Source organism: Lipotes vexillifer, unplaced genomic scaffold (genome assembly GCF_000442215.2).
Source record: "Lipotes vexillifer unplaced genomic scaffold, Lipotes_vexillifer_v1.1 scaffold1781, whole genome shotgun sequence".
NCBI lineage: Eukaryota > Metazoa > Chordata > Mammalia > Artiodactyla > Lipotidae > Lipotes > Lipotes vexillifer.
The window spans coordinates 420,183-442,286 of NW_006788426.1; the positions used below are offsets into that span (position 1 = coordinate 420,183).

At 36.3% G+C, this 22,104-nt stretch overlaps 1 protein-coding gene across 1 annotated transcript in view; it reads right to left on the minus strand.

The window, feature by feature from the left end:
• TMTC2 (transmembrane O-mannosyltransferase targeting cadherins 2) overlaps positions 1–22,104 on the minus strand; it is a 407,491-nt gene that overhangs the window by 166,307 nt on the left and 219,080 nt on the right. Inside the window, exon 4 of the mRNA XM_007461593.1 lies at positions 8,887–9,001. Within this exon, the coding sequence (XP_007461655.1) occupies positions 8,887–9,001 (115 nt within the window). The remainder of the gene's footprint in view (positions 1–8,886; positions 9,002–22,104) is intronic.

Genomic DNA, 22,104 nt, shown 5'->3' on the forward strand with positions numbered 1-22,104 from the left:
TATATATATATATATATATATATATATATATATATATTCAAGTTATACACAATAACGATTATTATAAGAAAAGTAAAAATACAAGCAAAAACTAGGAGAAAATACCTGCAGAAAAGATGTTTGTGTTATACATGTAAGTGTGGCGGAGGGACCCATTTTCACCTTAAACCCCACAAATCAACAAGAAAAACTTCTCAATAAAGAACTGGGCAAGAAACCTGAACAATTAATTCCCAGGAAAATTACAAAGAGCTAATAAACAAAATAAGCTCCACTGGTAATTACGGAAACATGGTTTTGAAGCAACATAGTTTTGAACCCATTCCATTGGACATTTATTAATGCTGTCTGTGTAACAGCCCCAACTGAAACAATGTAATGTTAATGAAAGCAGAAACGGTCATGAAAATTATGACACATTTGTATATACAGCCAGAAGTAAAAAAAATCACTGGTGATTCACATACACAGGGGAAAAAGTTAAAAGGATGCTTGTATAACTACATGTTGTAACTACATATAGAAATGCTTATGAAAAAAGTGAAAAGATATATACTAGAGGAGGGAAAAAGATGTGTAAGGAATGCAATAATAATTTTTATGCTTTATTGCTTATTCTTCAGTACTGCTTCAATGTTTTCAACAAGATTCTATTAAGTGGTAAAAATGATCAATTAAAACAAAATGAAAGTATGTAGTAAGTGTTAGGGCTTTGCTCTTGCCATGTGAACAGGTAGGTAGGTACCTGCAAGCTGTCTCACCTCCTTCCAGGAATCACTAAAGGGCCGGATGAGTTGCATACCCAGATCTCTGGTGACCCCAAGCTAACGGAATTTCACCAAAATCTCTCAGTCCCATTCACCTGATATCAGACGTGGCAAGCACCTTCTGGCCCTCCTGTTTGTTAGCCTCTCCTGAATTGTCTATTTTGGGAGACCAGTCTGCTTACCTGGTATCCTCTGAACACCTCCCTCCATCCTTTATACACATACATACACACATCCATGGAACTTGGCAGGAAACCCTGCCCTGAACTCTAGCCTTTTGGCCAAGGGTTACTTTCCCCCTCATTTCTACAGACCTCACTTCCACAGGCTTCTCATGCCTTCTTTTCAACGGGGATTCAAGGAATGGCTCAGCCCCATTATCAGATAGTCCCACCACTTCCATTCTGTAATCTCTGATCCTTCTAACCTCTCAAGGGTCCTCAAAAGCTGGTCCTGAACAAACAAACAAAATCTCTCATTAGAACTAGATCTATGGTGACAACTCTGCACCCCACATTCCCTCACTGCTCTATCCTCCTATATTACTTCCTTTGAAGACAGAGTTCTCGGCATCATGAGATATATAAACTTGTTGAAATTCTATGCAAATTTTTAGCTTCCTCAATCCCCACCCCCTGTTAAAAACTCATGTGCTTGACATTGTGCTTGGTACTGGGGATAGATAGAATGGTACCACTATGTGTCACTCTGCCTCTTAAAATGAAGCTCCCAATAGGCAGCTATTGGTTGAATTATGTCTCTCCCAAAAAAGGTATGTTGAAATTGTAACCCCCATACCTTAGAATATGTCCTTTCTTGGGAAAAGGATCACTGCAGATGTAATGTGATAACAAGGGTGGGCCCCTAATCTTATATGACTGGTATCCAGATAAGAGGATGTGAAGGCAAAGTTACACAGGGAGATCGTCATGTGATGACAAAGGCAGAGACTGGGGTCATGCAGCTGCAAGCCAAGGAACTCCAAAGAATGCCATCAAACCACAGGAAAGAGGCAAGGAAGGATTCCCCTAAAGGTTTCAGAGGGAGCTTGCCCTGTAGACACCTTCATTGTGAACTGCTAGCCTCCAGAACTGTGCCATAATAAATTTCTATTATTTTAAACCACCTAATTTGCAGTACTTTGTTACGGAAACTAATACACAAACCAACGCTAACATAAATGTCTTTGTTTCTGAAACTTCAAGATAACAACTCTAGATACCCAATTCAAGAAGGCTGTCATAACCCAGAACTGTTTAATGACAATGATCAACATATACTTACACAATTCAAAGAATGTGGCTAATGCCCATTACTAGTCTTACCACTTATAGTGACAAATGGAATCTCCTCTGCTCTGATACGAATTTCATAATTCATTTATAAAAGCAACAAATATAGTCAGAACTCCTGTAGATATGGAGAGATATAATGACCAATAAGAAACTGCCACTACTTAATGAAGCTGAATATGAATGGTAATGACCACGGTACTTCAATATTAAATATGGTATTTCTATAACTTTAGACAGATAATCTTTACGTTGTAGAAAGTATTTATTTATTCCTAGTTTATTTATGTCTTGTTCTCTGAGGCAGAGGTTGATCGAAAGCCTTCCTGGCACTTCTAGAAATGATCATAATTTTTTTCCTCTTCTGACGTTTTAAATTGAAAGAGTATAGCAATTGAATTGTGGTATTGAATACTCTACCATAAAACTTAGAATAAATCTCATCTGATAGTGGTGTTTTAATCGTTAATATGCTGCTGCATCCACTATATTAATTTTAAGATATGTCTACATTTATATTCATAAGTCTATTGGCCTGTTTTGGTTCTGTTATTTGTTCTTGCTTGTTTGCTTTTTGTTTTGTTTTTTATTTTGTTGTTGTTATTCTTTTGTGTTTTGGTTTTAAATATCATCAGACCTTTTGCTGTCAGTTTTATCTAGCTTCACAAAAATAAGTGAGAAGTGTAACTAATGCAAGAAATACCATTTGATTAATGACTTGATAGAACTTACTTGTGAAATGCCTTAACTTGGTTCCTTGGAGAGAAAATTCTTTAGTATGGTTTTCAAATTTTTCCAAGGTTTTTGATTCAGATTGCCTACTTCTTCTTGGGCTAATGTTAATCATTTATACTTTCCCAGAAAAGTATTCATATTACTAAGACTTTCATATACATAACTAACATTTTGCTATTTTAAGCTTCCATATGTCTGGATGCAGGCCCTTTCTCATTCTCAGTATTGTATTGTATATTTGAGATTTTCTATTTTGTCCATTACTTTTGCCATATATTGTTGATCTTTTAAAGAAAAAGCTCTTACATTTATTCATTACTTCCCATTGTTTCTCCGTATTCTACTTCATTAACATTTTCTTTTTACTTGCCTTAAATTTATTAGTTTATTGTATTGCTCCTTTCCTAGCTTCTCAGATTAGATGATTACTTAGATGCTTACAGAACAAAAATGACAAATGATGATGGCAAAATCTCTATTATCCACAGAAATAATCCCCTCTGTTATGTAAGATAATCAAGAATTGATTAAACCACATTACATTTATCATCTGCATTCTGAAATCTAATGCCTAATGAAATATTCAATGCTCTACTGAATTCCCTGTTTAGGAGGCAACTGGAACAGACTGACTGGGACAGATCTATAACAGTGAAAGAACAGAGCATTTTTCAGACGAGAAATCAATTGTATTTCAAATGGCAGTGGGTGGTGCAGTTAAAAGGTTGAAAGTCGACTATGTATTTATAAGATTTGACAGTGTAAATCACTGAGTGGTGGTCCATCTGCTTTGTCCCTGAAAATTTATTATACCTGAAAAGAGAAACCAACATCATAAGGCAGATCTGTTAAACCTGGTCTTAAAATTACTTGTGGGAACTACTGAATTTTAATAAATTTGATAATATGAATAAAAGGTTAAATATAAGGCTATGCAATAAATGTACTACATCTATTGCTATTAAGAGTAGAACTGGGGCTTCCCTGGTGGCGCAGTGGTTGAGAGTCCGCCTGCCGGTGCAGGGGACATGGGTTCGTGCCCCGGTCCGGGAAGATGCCACGTGCCGCGGAGCAGCTGGGCCCGTGGGCCGTGGCCGCTGAGCCTGCGCGTCCGGAGCCTGTGCTCCGCAGCGGGAGAGGCCGCAGCAGTGAGAGGCCCGCGTACCGCAAAAAAAAAAAAAAAAAAGAGTAGAATTGGGGGGAGGTAAGCAAAATGGGTGAAGGGGGTCAAAAGGCAGAAACTTCAGGTATAAAATAAATAAGTCCTGAGGATGTAACGTACATACAGCATAGTGACTAGTTAATAACACCATATCGCATATTTAAAAGTTCCTTAGAGAGAGTTGCTAAATAAAAGTCTCATCACAAGAAAAAAATTTGTAACAATGTATGGTGACAGATGTTAACTAGATTTCCTGTAGTAATCATTTTGCAATATATACAAATATTGAATCATTATGCTGTACACCTGAAACTAATCAAATCTTATATGTCAATTATACCTCAACACAGAAGAGTAGAACCTAAGCACTGTTTTAAATTTCGCACGTCTATAATCTGTAACTATGGATTGAAGTGATATCAAAACAATGTGATAATTAATGGATTTAGACAATTGAAAACAATTTCTGCAGTATCTTCTTCTTGAAAGCAACTCTTAGCTCAGTTGTGCAAACCCATGATCTTTTTAACAAAATTCTACAGCATGAGTTCAGTAAACTATCATAAAAAAAAAATTAACTTATACTTTCTGTTAGATGTAATTCCAAGTACTTTACTTCTATATGAAAAGTAATTTGAATTAATTTTTTTTCTGAATTTGACAGCTGCATACTGTGATTTTTTTTTCCCCCATACCCTTGGTTTACTTCTGCCAGCTTGAGCAAAAATACTATTGTTGCAGGGTTACAAAGTCAGAACATCTTAAGCTCAAATATTGGCTCCTCTACTGTTTGGGTGATCTTACACAATTACCTCTGCATTTTCCTCATTTTGTAGGCTTCATGTGAAGATAAACTGTCATAACATATGTAAGGAACTAAGAAAAGTGGTTGGCACATAAAAGTAATTCAAGTAATTGCTCCGAAAGAAAAAAAAGTTAAACTTATTCCATCATTTTATAAATAAGAAATATAACCAATTTATATGTACCTCTTGGATATAACTTGGTATTAATCCTGCAAAAAAAAATGTCCTCAAGTTTTAAAATCTTTTAATGCAATGTTTAGTTTAGTTTAGTTTCCTAAACTTCAGATATAACCACATATTATTTGCACTATTGCTTATTTAATATTTTTCCAAATCATTCTTTTTTTCTCTATTATCTCCTAGAACAATATTTAGACATGCTAGTTACATTTTTAAAATATAAACATAAATATAAAATTACAGGAATTAATTTAAAGATTATCTCTGGCCTCTTAGAATCATCCTGTGTCTGGCCAGTGGTAGTGTACCTCTCTTTAGTAATTATTGTTTTGAAGTTACATAATGATGCATGTCTCCAAGTTATATTCCTAATAAAATTTTCTAGCAATAGGATTTTTTTTCAATAATTTACAAAGCACGTAGATCCATGAACATTGAATGTGTTCAAGAAAATCTAGGTTACTGATTTAAAGTTAAGTAGAGGAACTAACAGGAGTTTATGATTCTCAACAGCTTCTAAAACTCATTAATAAATATGGGTATTTCATGTTAACTAACATAATAGCTTCATTAGTTTCAGGTTTTGGTTATAAAACATCTTTAAGAGACTTTGATAATATGAAATGTGATTAACACCTGCTGCTACCACAAAGGAATGTTGTTAAGTTTACTGGTAAAACTGAGCAAAGCAAACTCCTTTTCTTTCAGGATTTGAAATAGAACAAGGAGCAATTTCTGTATGTCAGAAAAAATTATGTGATGAGGGCTTCCCTGGCACAATGGTTAAGAATCCGCCTGCCAATGCAGGGGACATGGGTTCAATCCCTGGTCCTGGAAGATCCCACATGCCGTGGAGCAACTAAGCCCAGGCACCACAACTACTGAGCCTGCACTCTAGAGCCCACGAGCCACAACTACAGAGCCCACATGCCACAACTACTGAAGCCCATGCACTGCAACGAAGAGTAGCCCCCACTCGCCACAACTAGAGAAAGCCCGTGCGCAGCAACGAAGACCCAACACAGACAAAAATTAAAATAAATAAATTTTTAAAAATTGTGATGAAAATAGCATATATATATCTCAAAAAAAATTTTATTTGTCACATAGTCTCTAACTGTTCATGAGGACACCTGGCTTTTTTCCTAACTATGTAAATAAACAGAAAAAAAAAATAAGATTGCTCCTAGGGACATATGAGGCCAGACATATATATGATATTACAGGTTGTAAAGTATCTATCTTGGTGTGTCTTATTAATATTTGATTAAAAATCATTGAATAACTCACCTATTCTGAAACATAATTATTTATGTATCAGAATTCTGTCAACCACATGGGTTATGTAATCCTTCAAAATTATTGCCGACATTTCTTGTGGAATTTAGGCCTCTCCACTTGAGCTAACAGTTAAGTATAGTTAAAAAAACCTGTCACAGTAGTAAAATGATTTTGAAACTATAAATGGCATTATGCCATATCCCTTTTCCTACTAATAGGGGGGAAGATACCAATTCTTGTTAATAACCACTTCTTCAGCAAGAATTTTTCATTAGGGTTTAGTGAGATGTATCTATATGCTTTCACAGTTTACATATGCATCCACAGAGTAAGTTATAAGATGCAGCTTTTAAATTACATGTAAAGTATATTCATCTAATTGAATAAATTTCTCTTCTCAGCAAAGAATAAGCCTGGTTGGACACATTTCCTTTTTCTTTCAACCCTTGCCCAACAAGTAACACCAGAAGGTAGGTAACTTTTCAACCAGTGGCTATAGATGAGAGAGAGAAAAACAAGTTCAAAGAAGAGATGCTGGTTGTTCAGCTACTTTCTCCCCTGACAATGTATGAAGAATGGGCACCAGAAGCAAACTGGCATCCCATATTGCAAGGCAAGAGTTCCCTTTGACAACATTACTTTCAGAAGCAAAAAAAAAGAAAAAAAAAAAAAAGAATGTTTGTGTAAATTTGTCAAACTGATAAGGTTCTTTTTCATGAAATAAAAATACTATTCGGTAATCAATACTAATCAATAATATAGGAACATCACATTATTTAGATGAAGAAGACATGGGGGGGAAAGCCTTTGTAGTTGTATCTAGATATATCCATTCAAATAAAGAAAAAGATGCAATCTCAAATTACTTGACCGGGGAAAATGACGAAGTATGAAACACATCCCATTATCAGGGGTGTGTAAACTGGAGAGGGAGTGCTCCACCTGAAGGCATCCCAGGTAAAAAAGAGAAAATTGAACACTGTGCAGGTCAACACAAAACACATGCTGACCTAATTTAGACTATAGGCCAGGAGACTGAGACCCCAGGGTTAAAGTCTAGGAAGTTAAAGAAAAGGTAAATGTACAAACAGGAAGTTAAACTGAGCTCATCTTGTCTGCTTTCCCTTAAAAAATCTAGATATTTTGGTGGTTTTTAAAAACATTTTTTTACATCTGTACTTTTAGATTTAGCCAGTACAAAAGATTAGACATAACCAGAACACAAAGGCACATTAAAAATGAAGCTGATGGGGGCTTCCCTGGTGGCGCAGTGGTTGAGAGTCCGCCTGCCGATGCAGGGGGCACGGGTTCGTGCCCCCGTCTGGGAAGATCCCACATGCAGCAGAGCAGCTGGGCCCGTGAGCCATGGCCGCTGAGCCTGCGCGTCCGGAGCCTGTGCTCCGCAACGGGAGAGGCCACAGCGGCGAGAGGCCCGCGTACCGCAAAAAAAAAAATGAAGCTGACAAATTAGTTTAATACTGTCAATATTACATAGCAGTCATTAAACACAAGCAGTAGACATCTTATATGCCTGGTCCCTTCCCACAGGGAACTGGTCCTCCTCCTTTCTATTCCAACCCCAGAGGCACTGTCAATGGAGGGCTCTTATAGCCCTGGACACACGGTCCAAAGTTTCATTTAAGAAACGATCCATGATCCCAGAAAGGTCAGTCAGAGATCTTTTTCCAGGATTAATAGAGACACTAAGACAAGTCCTTCAGAGACTGAGAAGAGTCTATATGCATAAAGGTGCATGAGTCATTTCATTAACTTAGAGTCCCACAGAGAAAGGAGTGAACCCAAAAGAAACCAAAGACACAAAATGGAGACAAATAACCGAAACATAATAAAACACCTGGATCTAATTGTGCTTTCATCTAGTCAACCCCAGGAATTTTCAGTTATGGGGGCTAATAAATTCTCTTTTGTGTTTAAGCAAGTTTAGACTAAGTTTCTATTACTAATAAATAAAAGAGTGTCATAAATACAAGAGACAGAAAAAGGATTTCAGTTTAATTTGCATTTATCCACTCACATCTAACTGCACCCCCTGGGGCTTTCCATTCAAATAACAGAACAGATTTTTCCCCAGGGATTTTTCTAACCTAACATAACACAGACATCCTAAATTATCCCATTATCCCAACCTAATTGTCACTACCATTGGAGGAGGGGGTGGAAAAATAAAAGAAAAACATTATCTTATTTGATAACTCCCCAGGTTTAGTTCATGTTCTATATATACTTTGACACCAGCAATTCTTTAACAGAGAATAAAATCTATTATTAAAAATCAAGATACCAATTACATAGAGTATCATACATAGCAGCCTTATTTTATGAGCCCAACCAAGTACTAATGATGTGAACTTTATAAAAAAAAAAAAGCTAAAAGTATTTAAACCAATTTTTATGTTATATGGCATAGTACTTAAAAAAAAAAACCTCAGCCATATTATATCAATACACATGAATATCAATGATGTGGCCCAAAACCAAGATCACAAATACCATCCATTTACTGATCTCAGAGGCAGGATTCATGCAAAGACTATTTCAGAATATCAGCTACCATCATCTCCACTTCCAGCAGTTAAATCAATAGCCCCTCTCGCCACATGTTTCAAAGATGAAGCAAACCAGAGAAAGCAACGCATACTCACAAATTATAAAGCATGTCAGCCATGTTGCTTCGGTAATACAAAGCGTTTCTATAGGCGCTTTCAGCTTCAGAAATTTTGCTCTGACTCTTGAGAACATTTCCAAGGTTACCCCATGCTGCCAAAAAGAGAAAGAAGTATTCAGGCTGAGTGTCATTCCAATTATATATGACATAATATCAGGCCGTCAGGAAGTACCACAATGAGAGAAAAAACTCTCATAAAACATTTTTAAGAAAGCAAATTTATTTCCTTTGTACTCCAACATTTCATCAAACTAGGGGATTAAATACAATGAAAGCCTAAAACAAAAATATGTCTCAAAGCTGATATACACATACAGTTCATCATAAGGCCAAGAACTATGTTATCTTAAGATCACCTACAAAGACTTGAAGCTCTTTCAAATCTTGGTAGGGGTCTTCATGGACTGAAATTATTGTATACTTATTAAACCAGAAACTGTAAGAAATCATCTTAAAATAAAGACTTCATTCAAATACAAAAATACTAATAAATGACACAGAAGAACTGGGAATAAAAAAGAAGATAACTAAGTAGATCAAAGCTATAAAAAGGCTTAATAGTCATCAGAATGTATCAGTAAACACTATGCTTCTTAAAACAGTTAAGTATATATGGTTTATTCACATATAATGTTCTTTTATACCCTTCCTGTTAATAAATTCATACATGGTAAAATCAGTAACAGTGTTTTCACACACAGTCACACTTAAAAATCGACATTTTCTGTACACCCTTTATGTTTCACTCCAAATAATCATGATTTCTCAATATTATAAGACACCCCATTAACAGCTGCCCACACAGCATGGCTCTCAAACAGACCTATCCCTCAAACTTGGGCGCTTCTCTTGTCTTCTTTCTTTCCCATAAGGAGATGGGGTGTCGGGTCCTCAAATCAGAGTCCCTCCCAACTAGAAGATGAGGATGAGAAAGCTCACGTGTGCCAAGATCTATTTATTTGGGTAATTAATAGGTGTATATGAAGAATGAAAGGGGTTTTGAGGTATCACTTTTTAATGCATAAAAATGTGTAGCCTCTTTCAATCCCAAATTTGCTTATATGCCCTGTAATTTAACACTCTGTGCCTTCGTTTACTCATCTGTAATATGGGGGAGAATAATATCTCCTGGTTTTGTTGACAAGGATTAAATGAGCTTGTATACGTAGGGTGTTTAAGACGGTGCCTGCCACGTGGCAAATACTCAATAAATATTTTCACACCAAGTTTCATCTTTCACTGCAAACCAACATTCACACGCTACGAATAGGCCTTGGCACTATGAGTCCATAGAAAATTGAATCCTTATCTTTTTGAAAGATAAAAGTTAAAAAAATAAAAAGTATGAAAAACATATAGTAAAATAAATTATGATTATCTTCAAATTTAATAGGCAAAACACCATACGTATTTTATATCCAACCCCCCATCCCACCACCAACATAACAAAGTATGGCTCAGTGGAAACTTCTAATAGCCAATGCATCCAACTAGTAATTTAAGCACCAGGAAAACATCATTATAATTCTATCCCATCTTACCCATAGTCTTTGAACACAGATGATGAAAAACAATTATAGCAGGAAATTACTTTGAATAGTAAGGCATATTTCCAGAGAAACTGATTGACATTTTTCTCAAGTACTTATAGCCCAATTAATAGTTAATAGTCAACAAATACATAATTATGTCTAGAATATACATTTACTCATTTGGTTAGTGGTTCATTTATTAATTCATAAATGTACTTGTTTTTTAAGCACGTATTTTGTGCCAGAAACATTACTGGGGGCTGGCACAACTGCACATACATACAAGTTCTCACCCACTCGCAGCTTATGTTTGAAGTGGGGAGTGGAGTGGGGATGGGAGGACCACACAATAGAAGAAATGAATTAACTTCAGGTGATAAGTGCTACAAACAATATAAAACAAAGTAAGATGGAGGGAATGAGGCTAATTTAAACAGGGATATCTTAGAAAAAGGGAAATGGGTGTGATCACTAAAAACTGAGGATAAGGAAGCAGTCTTGCAAAGACCAGCGATTCCAGGTAGGGGGGAAAGTAAGAGCAAAGAATCTAAGATGCCTTCCGCAGGGAAAGGCAGCAGAGGAGATGCTTATTTCAAAGTAAGACTACAACTTATAAATTAAAAATCATCAGTAAAGTTATCTGTGGCAAAGCCACAGCATGTTACTAAGTTTCTTTTGTCCAAACAGAAATCACTCATGTATTTATGATTAAGTCATTGCCCTAGGTAACTACAAAAAGAAGAAAATTCCCAAATTAAGTACGTATTTTTAAAATAATTTTAATTGCTTATGGATGAAAGAGGGAGTAGGGGAGAGAGGAAAGAAAGGGTAGACTTTGATGTCCTGAACTCATCTGACACTCACCAACAGGCCATTCTGTTCTCCTGTTGTACATATACAACAGGAAAACAGCTGGAGACAAGGTTACTTTGAGACCATGGTAAATGATACCAAGATCACTTCATAATTCTACTAAACACAAAAAAGAAAAAGGCCACTGTACAACCCACAAAATACCAGACAACCCCCTCTCTTGCTAAACGAATGACTTCTTTAACCAGGCATAGATAGAATTGTCCCAGCATCCGATCTAGAGGACTCCCCTGTTTCCTTAGACCCTTTCCCAAGTCACCCAACCAAAATCCAAATCCAATGACAGGGCATATAATGAGATTCCCCAGGATCCCAATGGTGCAGTGTTCCTTCAGTGCAAGGAGTAGTTAAGCCAACTTCCTTACTACCAGTGTGTTCCTGCTGGTCTCTGCCTGAAAGGCACTGACATAGAGGATTTCATCACATTCAAATATGAAAACAATTCTTCAAAATCCCTTCTTCCTAATTGCTCTTTAGTACTGTGTTTACCAAAAGAGAGTTTAGGTTTTTAAGTAAGAGCTGACAAGACTAAGCCTAAAATTTTTGCCTACTTTTTTTTTATTGTTACTATTCCATACTTTTAAATTTAAATACTATTGATTTTTGCTTCAATGCTACCAGAACCCAATGCTAACCTCAAGATTACTTCTAAAAATATAAAGCTACCCTACAGAATATAACCTAAAATTTTAAATCCTATTAGCAGTCAACTAAATAGTAACCTTTTCACAAAAGTTGTTCATGTTTCAGTGATAAAACAAAAAGTAGGAAAAAAAATTGTTGACATATAAACCAGTTAAAATCTAGCTTTTACAGATATATTATAGTTTAAAGGAAAACACATTAAAATAAACTATAAAAAGTACATATTAAAAGGGCTAATATGATGATTTCAAATCTATATAATTAACCTATAGAATTAATCAGTGTAGCTTTAGGGTTTTTTTTTTTCCTATTACTTGACAAATTTGATCATATCAACCAAGTCAACTGTTTTATATCAGATCAATTTTTACACCTAGCTGGTCTGATGACTTGAAAGTATCCAAACCAAAACTCAAAAAATATGGAGAAATATTTCAAGGCTCACGGATGGGACAGTTTAACATTATAAAGATGTCAATTCTCCCAAAATTAATCTATAAATTCTATATAATTCCAATCAATATTTTAGCATAATTTATTAACAAACAAACAAATGTATTCCAATAACCATAATAGAAGAGAAAAATGAAACTGGGTCTTTACAGCATATTCACCATCTACAAAGGTAAACTCCAGATGGTTTTAAAAGATAAATGTGAAAAAGTAAAGCTAACACAAGAATATATAGATTACCTCTGTGGAAGGGAAAATGGCTTCTTAAAAAGACCTCCAAACAGGGCTTCCCTGGTGGCGCAGTGGTTGAGAGTCCGCCTGCCGATGCAGGGGACACGGGTTTGTGCCCCGGTCTGGGAAGATCCCATGTGCCGCGGAGCGGCTGGGCCCGTGAGCCATGGCCGCTGAGCCTGCGCGTCCGGAGCCTGTGCTCCGCAACGGGAGAGGCCACAACAGTGAGAGGCCCGCGTACTGCAAAAAAAAAAAAAAAAAAAAAAGACCTCCAAACAGAGCTCAAAAAGTAAAACAATTCATGAACTTGAGTATCTCAAAATGAAGGACTTCTACTTATTGAAGGACACTATGGACATGCATTAATACACCAGGAGAAGATATTTTAAACAAACAAGGAACTGTACTTAGAAATAAAAAGAACTCCAAACAAAGCAATAAGAAATCCAACAGCGGGGGAAAAAAATGGGCAAAAGATATGAACAGGAATCTACAAAAAGGGAAACCAAAATAAATTCTAGAATACATTAACTAATTTTAACTAATACTCAAATTCCTTAGTAACCCAGAGAAATGAAAATTATAACAATGAGACTTGAGATTGGCAAAAATGAGAAAACTGGATAAGGCCAAATACTGGTGGGCATGTGGAATGGATCCTGTGCACTGGTGGGGGCCTTGTAGCCTGGAGAAACCACTGCGTTTTGCCATCTGACAGTACTTACTCTGTCAAATCAGCAAATGTTACTGACTACGTCATGAATAATCCCTGACCAGCAATCCCACTCCCAGAGAAATTCTAAGAGAACATTAAGAGGATGTTTAATGCAAGCCTCTTAGTGTTGGCTGATAGTAGGAAATAATCGACCTGTCCATCATGGGAGTATCATGTGAGACATAAACTTCATGGATTACTATACAGCAGTGAGGACCAGCAAATTCCGTGTAAATACTGTAACATGAATGGACCTTGAAAAGCCTACAAAGATTCAAAATATCGAATGCATTCTTTTAAAAATATTAAAAATTCATTCCCACCCAAAATATCACTACATACTTTACAAGGGTACATTATAAATCGAAGGATGCAAATCAAGTACATTAGAGCAGTTACCTATGATGCAAAGGGAAATTCAAGTTAGGAATAGAGATAAAAGGGAATAAATACATAAATAAAAGAGAGGAAAGTTGTAGGGATCACCCTGAAAACTGGCTGCAAACTGAGGAATATAATTAACTTCTGCAGCTGGGTAGCAGGGGATGCAAAGGAGAATGGAGGGGAGGGGAGGACAGGAAAGAAGGGACAAAAGGAAAATGAAGGTCACACTTCACATTCTTTTAAAATAGAGATGGGGTTATTCTATATCTTACTTCAGGAATAAAGGGTTTTAACATTCACTAAACTTTTTCTTGTACTAAGACAATTCAAAACAGATGTTTGAGATTATCTTCAAATTTTCACTTGGTAATTATACTTTGAGCCAACATAACTTAAAGATCTTGTATTTTCATTAATATTTAATGTCATTTACACTTTTTACATTTTTAATCTCATATATTTTATTGATGTATTTATTTCACTGCAGTGACCTTTAAAACTACAGTTTGACTGGAATAAAATCCCTGAAATTCTTCCAAGAAATTGTGAGTGAAGCCTAAAAAAATGTACCTAGTTTTTTAAAGTCTATATTTTAATAGTGTGCCCAGATGAATCCAATTCACACATTAAAGCACTGTAGATAATAAAGCACTTATTTGAAGTTTTAAAAAAATGTAATCAGTTTATCCTAAAATCTCAATGTAATTTTTGAAAGTTTTTCCCAACAAACAGTATTTCAAAATATTCAGAGCACTCATTTTATTCCTATTTTTGACACAGTTTATACTATAAGAAGCTGCTCTTGTTGGGGGACTAGTGTCCCATTTCATGGGATTAATGTGCACCACTACAAGCCTAGGTAGGAAAAGGTGAAGGGAGAAGGGGAGGTGGAGAAGGAATAAAAATATATGTATATTGGGATAATAAAAATAACAGTGCTTTCATTTATTTAAAGTTAACTATATGCTTGACAGCGTCCAGAGTTTATTTAACACAAAAATAACCTTTGAGGTCCATTACTATACCCATTTCATTGATGTGTGAACTGAAGTTAATTTTTTAAATTGCAAAGTTAATGACAATAGAGAACCAGATCTGTTTCCAGGCACTGAAATCTCACCCTCTCAATACTGAGTCAGAATACAAAGTAGATCACATATAGTACTCAATATTTACACATATTTAATTGAGGGACTAGAGTATAATACTGAACCAAGATAAATTATCCAAATGAGTCATCCCCTCAGACCTGGTAGGGACAAAATACTCCAGAAACAACAAACTAAAGCTATCTAGTACCCATATTTCATACTGTATTTTCTATACCACAGAAAAATTAATGCCAAACAATATATTAAGTGTTTTACATTTCTTTGGGAATGGGATTTTAAATGTCACATTTTCTAGTTAATGCAATGGAAAGAGAACAGAGTCTACCTATGAAAATAAATGGTTGTTGCTCAAAGATACTGGGGATTTAGGTACAGTTGTCAAGGACTCCTAAGTGCCCTGAAGATGCCTTACATGTGACAGAGATTTAAAAAGCATTGCTTAACAAGTACCTGACTTAGTTCTTAGGACTAAGCATATATGATGATTATATTAAGGAAAAGCAAACAGATGCTTCCAGGTATCACTGTATAAGCTTTAGGAAATCTCATCTGTAAAGTTATTTTATTTTCAAAAAGAAAACGAAATTTTTCTTTTAAACAAAGTCAGGAAGCAAAGAAGCAAGAATAACTCATATCTCAAGGGCCCTTCACACTGGTATTTAACTGCATCTAAGAGGTATCCATTTACTAAGAAACTTGACCTTAATTCACAAGGAAAGCTTCTCTTGTACTTCGTCCACAATCTGCCACAGTTCATTTTATGTTCTTTGAAAGGCAGAAAAACAATTAAATATTCCCATCTTGCAAAAGTTCTTCTAAAGAGAAAAGCAAATGTGAGCCCCTTCTGGAAATGTTAAGTGATCTACAGCAATGAATCCCTCCAAAATTTTTTCAAAGCCCTCATTCAAATACAGCAGTTCTAAGTTCATAAAGTAATTCAAACTTACTGGAAAGTAACTACTGCAATTTCATAGCACTTGATATATTTCACAAAATCAATGCAGGGAGATTTGAGCAATTTTTTCAAGGATATATATTTTTTTAATTAATTTAATTTTACTTATTTTATTTTTGGCTGCATTGGGTCTTTGTTGCTGCACGCGGGCTTGTCTCTGGTTGTGGCGAGGGTGGACTACTCTTTGTTGCCATGCGCAGGTTTCTCACTGCTGTGGCCTCTCTTGTTGCGGAGCACGGGCTCTAGAGCTCAGGCTCAGTAGTTGTGGCGCAGGGGCTTAGTTGCTCCACGGCATGTGGGATCTTCCCGGACCAGGGATCAAACCCGTGTCCCCTGCATTGGCAGGCGGATTCTCAACCACTGCATCACCAGGGAAGCCATTCAAGGATATTTTTACTTTACACTAAAAGTTTGGAGATATTTATATTCAATGATTATAAAAAAAAAGCTTAAATAATTTTATGGTTATGACATGCATTACTCTGAAAAATTAGCTAATAAGATTAATGAGGGTGGGAGGGAGACGCAAGAGGGAGGAGATATGGGGATATATGTGTATATATAGCTGATTCACTTTATTATAAAGCAGAAACTAACACACCATTGTAAAGCAATTATACTCCAATAAAGATGTTAAAAAAAAAGATGAATGAATCTCTTAATATTCAAATTTCAGCTACTTAACATTCAGGCATGCAGTCATGCCTCAGGGTTATCATACCAGCATTTCCATTTCATTGGTGCAGGGAACACAGCCACCAGAATCAGCAAGGACTCCATTTTTGACTTCTGCCTTCAGCTGTCATTTATTTTTACTTTAGAACTTTCATATATGTCTTTAGTCCCTATATCAATGCCAAGTTCCATGTAAAGATCTGGCAAAATTGAAACATTTAATACTGTTTTAAATAAGGTGATAAATCCTAAATTTTGCTTCCTCCAATTCTAAGTTACTTGTTTGAAATCAGAATGCTACCCCCAGAAAAGGTTTAAACATTGAAATTTGCCAGTTACCTAAGCCAGGCCAGCAGCAAAAGAAAATAAATACAGGAGTGCCTAGTGTACCTGTACTGGATGAGGAAACTGTGCCTCAGAGAAAGTGACACTTAAAAGCTAACAGAGCTAAAAGTTATGTCTGCTTGGTTCCAAAGCCCTTGTTTTAGTCACTATGGAACACTTGGACTTCAGATGTGTTCCAAAAATGGTGTTACTAAAGATATAAGTTAAATAAATATCATTTTAAAATATAAAGGATAATTATGTTAAAATTTCTAATCTCAGTGAAAAGGGGAAAATGAGAAAGAAAGTAGAAGGAGGGGAAAAAAGAGCCACTCAACTGCGTGAAACTTAAAATTAATGTGAATGTGTTTTTTTTTTCTTGTTAACCAGAATGATTTCTCATTCTATCCATTAACAAACATTGTAAGGGAGTCAACATTTGTAGCCTGGGCTTTTTACTAATTGTATGATAGTGACTCCAGGGAAATAAGAGCCCTTATAAGCCTACAAGAATTTATTTTTCCTAGTAATTATACCTTGGATTATTATAGAAATGAACATAATGTTAAGTGGGTTAAAAAAAAAAAAAACTGCCTGGCTAAAATGTTAAGTGGAAAAAGTACACATAATTTAAAAATTATGATTCATATGATACCAGAATACATATACTATACACTTTTACACTCTAATTAGAGCAATTTTATAATATGCAATTATTTCTCATTTCCCTACCTTTGGTTACTTCACACGGACCTGAAAATAAGTTTATTCCTAATAAGGGAAAAAAGTATTAAAAATGAAAAGATAAAATTTAGTATTCCACTGATATGTTAACATTGTCTTCACAGCATTGTTAGTCACTATGCTATCTATGTGCATACTGTAATATCCACATATACAGTTCAGTGCAGGTTTTTTGGTTGTAACATATCTAGGGTTATTCCCTAGCGTTTTACCATCTGCAATCTCTATTGTATTCTGACTAACTATGAGCAACCCCCAGGTCCACAGTTCAGTGCCTGCTATCAGTACCACACATGGTCTGTGAAGCTGGGTTTCACCTGTGGAAGCCTTCACTCTTTAATTTCCCATCTGTGCTCAAAATTTTTCCCATTGCCTCTCCATCAAAAGAAAACAAATCTCTTTATGTTCCTTTCTGATAGCAATGTGCTCTCTGTGAAGTTTCTGATTAACTAACCCACAGCATTATACATGAAGACAGTAAATACAATTGCATTTGCAAATATAATGACTGTACAAGAAGGAAGAATTTAGAAGCATCTGAGCTTCAGACCCTTCTGTTGGCCTATTACACTGTCAATCTAAAACACTCGGTGAATATATAACTGGTATATAGTGACCCTATTTATACAAAAGACATACCAATTCAGTAAAGACTCATCAGAAATTCCTCACATCTGGCTGATCTCTTAGCCTATGAGGCTGTTCAACCACTACCATAGGTTGACCGTAAATTCTACAGAGTAGTTGAGTTACTTCTGATTTCATATAAGGAACATAATAGACCCAAAGAATCTCTTAGAGTTTGTCTCCGACATATTTGGTATCATTTGAGTCTGGCTCAGCTCTAAAAGATGAACAACCTTTAGAAAGGGCAAGAGTTCAGGAATTCTAAACAACTCCAGGGGGAAAACAGAGAAGTGATTTTTTTTTTTTTTTTTTTAAGTTCTCTCTTTTGTTCCTTTACACTCCAATCTCATAATCTACTTTATCTCACAGTGAATCCTGTCATCATTTGGATGGGTCCCTGCCATCGAATGGCCTCAGGTTAGTTTCCTATTATGTGTCACTAAAAGGAAATTTGATGTGGAAACATAAACCAAAATATCCCAAACCTAAGGTTTTAGTTCTAATTCTGTTAACAATTAGATCTGGGTACACTGAAGTAAATTACTGGACTCTCCTATTTCTTACTAACAGTAGTAAGTAAACATGTAATATGGGCCAAACCCTGGGCTAGGGTGCTACACACACTCTGTCCCACACAGTGGTATTGCTACATTCGCTATACAGATCAGCCACTTGACACTCTAAGGACGATAATAACAGCTATTCATGGTCTGGGTTAGGATTAGGACCCCGATCTACCTTACTGCAAAATCTGCCCTACTTACAATGCCTTTTCTCCCTAAGCATTCTACCTCTCTTTTAGTTTCTCATCTGTAAAACAGGTGTAACAATGCTTGCCCAAGTTAAACTCCAGCATCACTGAGATAATTAAATAAGAAAATAGAACTCTGCAAAGTACATTACTATGGAAAAGGAATAATATGTCATTAACAGATCATCATCCATAAAAAGCATAACCAGTTAGATACACACTTTAACAGTATATCTTCTGTATTTAGAATCTATGGTCATGCTACTGAGGATTTCATTGCCAAGCAAATCCAGGCCAAGAAAAACAAATCTCAAAGCAACATTAAATACTCTCAAAGCCAGTTTTAAGAAGAGAAAAATAATAAAAATCAAAGATTACATTTTATTAAAAAAAATCAGTTCCTAAGATAAACATGCAGTATATCTCAAACATCCATCAGGACACTATGTTATACGCGATACTACATTAATATATTCAATATATTAATTTTTTAAAATTTATTTTTTGGCTGTGTTGGGTCTTCACTGCTGCTCGCAGGCTTTCTCTAGTTATGGCGAGCGGGGGCTACTGTTCGTTGCGGTGCACGGGCTTCTCATTGCGGTGGCTTCTCTTGTTGCGGAGCACGGGCTCTAGGCGCACAGGCTTCAGTAGTTGCAGCGTGCAGGCTCAGTAGTTGTGGCACACGGGCTTAGTTGCTCCTCGGCATGTGGGATCTTCCCAGACCAGGGATCGAACCCGTATCCCCTGCATTGGCAGGCAGATTCTTTTTTTTTTTTTTTTTTAAATACCAGCAAAGCAAAAGCAAGTTTATTTGGGGGGAGAAAACAACTGCAATTCGAGACACGGAACTATAGCAAACCACATGCGAGTTCAGCAAAGAAAGGAGAGGAAACTTTTTGTTGAGGAGAAGGGAAAGTTGGGAGGGGCTGGTATAAACAAAAAGTCCACTATAGCAGGGGTCCCCAAGCCCCGGGCCACGGACTGGTACTGGTCCGTGTGGCAGGCAAATTCTTAACCACTGCGCCACCAGGAAGTCCAATATATTAATTTTTAACAGTCACTCTTAACTCAGCACCTAGTGCTGAACATGGAAAAAGTAGAGTTAATAACTAGAGAAAACAATATTTTAAAAAGTGAAAAATGATGAGTAAAAACAAGTATCAAGAATAAAATATTTATGTGAGTAGAAAAATATTTACTTATGAATGTTAATGAGAAGAAAAATTGGCTATTAAATAAATTTCTAAAAATATTAATTACCTTTCTATATGCAGAAATCTTGGGCAGCTATTATTTTAATGTATTTTCTTCTGTACTTTCAGCTAACTACGAACAACAGAAAAAAAGAGGGAGGTTGATTTTCTTTGCCTTTTTTGCTGCTACAGGACAAACAGATATGGGTTCTTCAAAGGCTGTGCAGCCAGTACTTGTATGAGGCATTTTTGCATCACTTGAGAAACAATATTGAAACAAAGGATGATGTTATTCACTTAACAGCCTTAAACGTACAGCTCAGAAAGTCTACTTCCAAACAGCGGAAGGAAGCTAGTACATAGAGAGGTAAAATGAATAGGAAGAACCAGAAGTGTGAATGCACTAAAATGACATTCTCACGTCAGTTGAGCACTAGGAGAAAGAGAAGGGCTGGCCCACTTTCCTGAAGCTCTAATCTTAACTGGACTGGATCCCAACAGGGAATTTTCAGAGGCCATTAAAGGCTCTTTTACACCAAACACATTTACTGGATACATATTAGTGTTTTATAAATATTACCAACTAGAAATTATGACTAGATATGTGGTTTTAGAGGCATAAACCCCTATATTCCATCCATGAGTCCTAAGTGGTGTTGATTGTCAGAGGATTTCCATTTTAGGTTGATTAAAACTCACAGAGAAGCTGTATTTCCCTATGAGATCATCAGGATCGGGGTTAGGATATACTTCTTTAAGTCTAAACTTTTAACTTAAAAACCTCAAAAGTAAATATCTACTCTAGGCTCAATTTAGACATGAGCTGGGAACCAACAGCCATGATCAAAGCAAGGCAGGTCTCTGATCAAAGTACCACTTTCTCAAAAATCATTGAACTAAACTGGAAAAGCAAAAGAGATTTTTTAAATCTTGTGCCACTGCTTCCTAATAATAGAACTGCAAGAGCAAAAGTAATTTCAAATAGTGATTGGAGATAAGAAAAACACACAACACATGGATTTGGACAATATCATTAATTAATATGCTCATGCTTTGTTTATGTAAACCCAGAACCTTATCTCTACTTGAAAATTGTTTTCAACACTCACATGAATATGGACAACAGCATTCAGTTTCAACCACTAGAGTGAACACGACTTGAAGCTGTCCTTAGGAAATATTCAGATAATATGAAAACAGACTAAGTAGAGAAATGAGGTATTCTATACCAGTTTTGCAAACCACCAAAGCTTATTTGTAAAACTCAAAAAGAATAAGCCGGGCTTCCCTGGAAGGCTTCCCTCTATATGCATCCTAATGTCAACCGGACTTCCGAGCTTCTAGGCCTTCGCTCAGATCATTGTTTTCCTTCCTCTGCCTGGATTGCTGTTCTTCGACCAGTTTACATCTGTCCAGATACACTTCAACTGCCAATGCTCGTTTGTGATGCCCCAGTCTCCCCTAAAGTCTCTCCTAGTTATTGTTGCAAATCGGCTCAATTTTAACATTGCACATTGACACATTCTCATTAATAACACTGACTTCGGGCTTTCCTGGTGGCACAGTGGTTGAGAGTCCGCCTGCCGATGCAGGGGACACGGGTTCGTGCCCCGGTCTAGGAGGATCCCACGTGCCGCGGAGCGGCTGGGCCCATGAGCCATCGCCGCTGAGCCTGCGCGTCCGGAGCCTGTGCTCCGCGACGGGAGAGGCCACAACAGTGAGAAAAAAAAAAAAAAAAAAGAAGAAGCCAACTGATAAAGTAAAACCAGATATTATCTCAACATATCTCAGACCTCCTGCTCCTTCCTGGTAGTCTCGTGATACATAATTTGAGAAATTTACTCTCTTTTCCCGAGAAAAGAAAAGAGAGGAAGAGAAGAAAGAAAGTTTATCGCATTTCTTTATTATACAAACTCCCAGTTGTAATATGCAGAGCCCCAAACATTACAAGACTATAAGTTTCCTCTGCCATCCAGGGAAA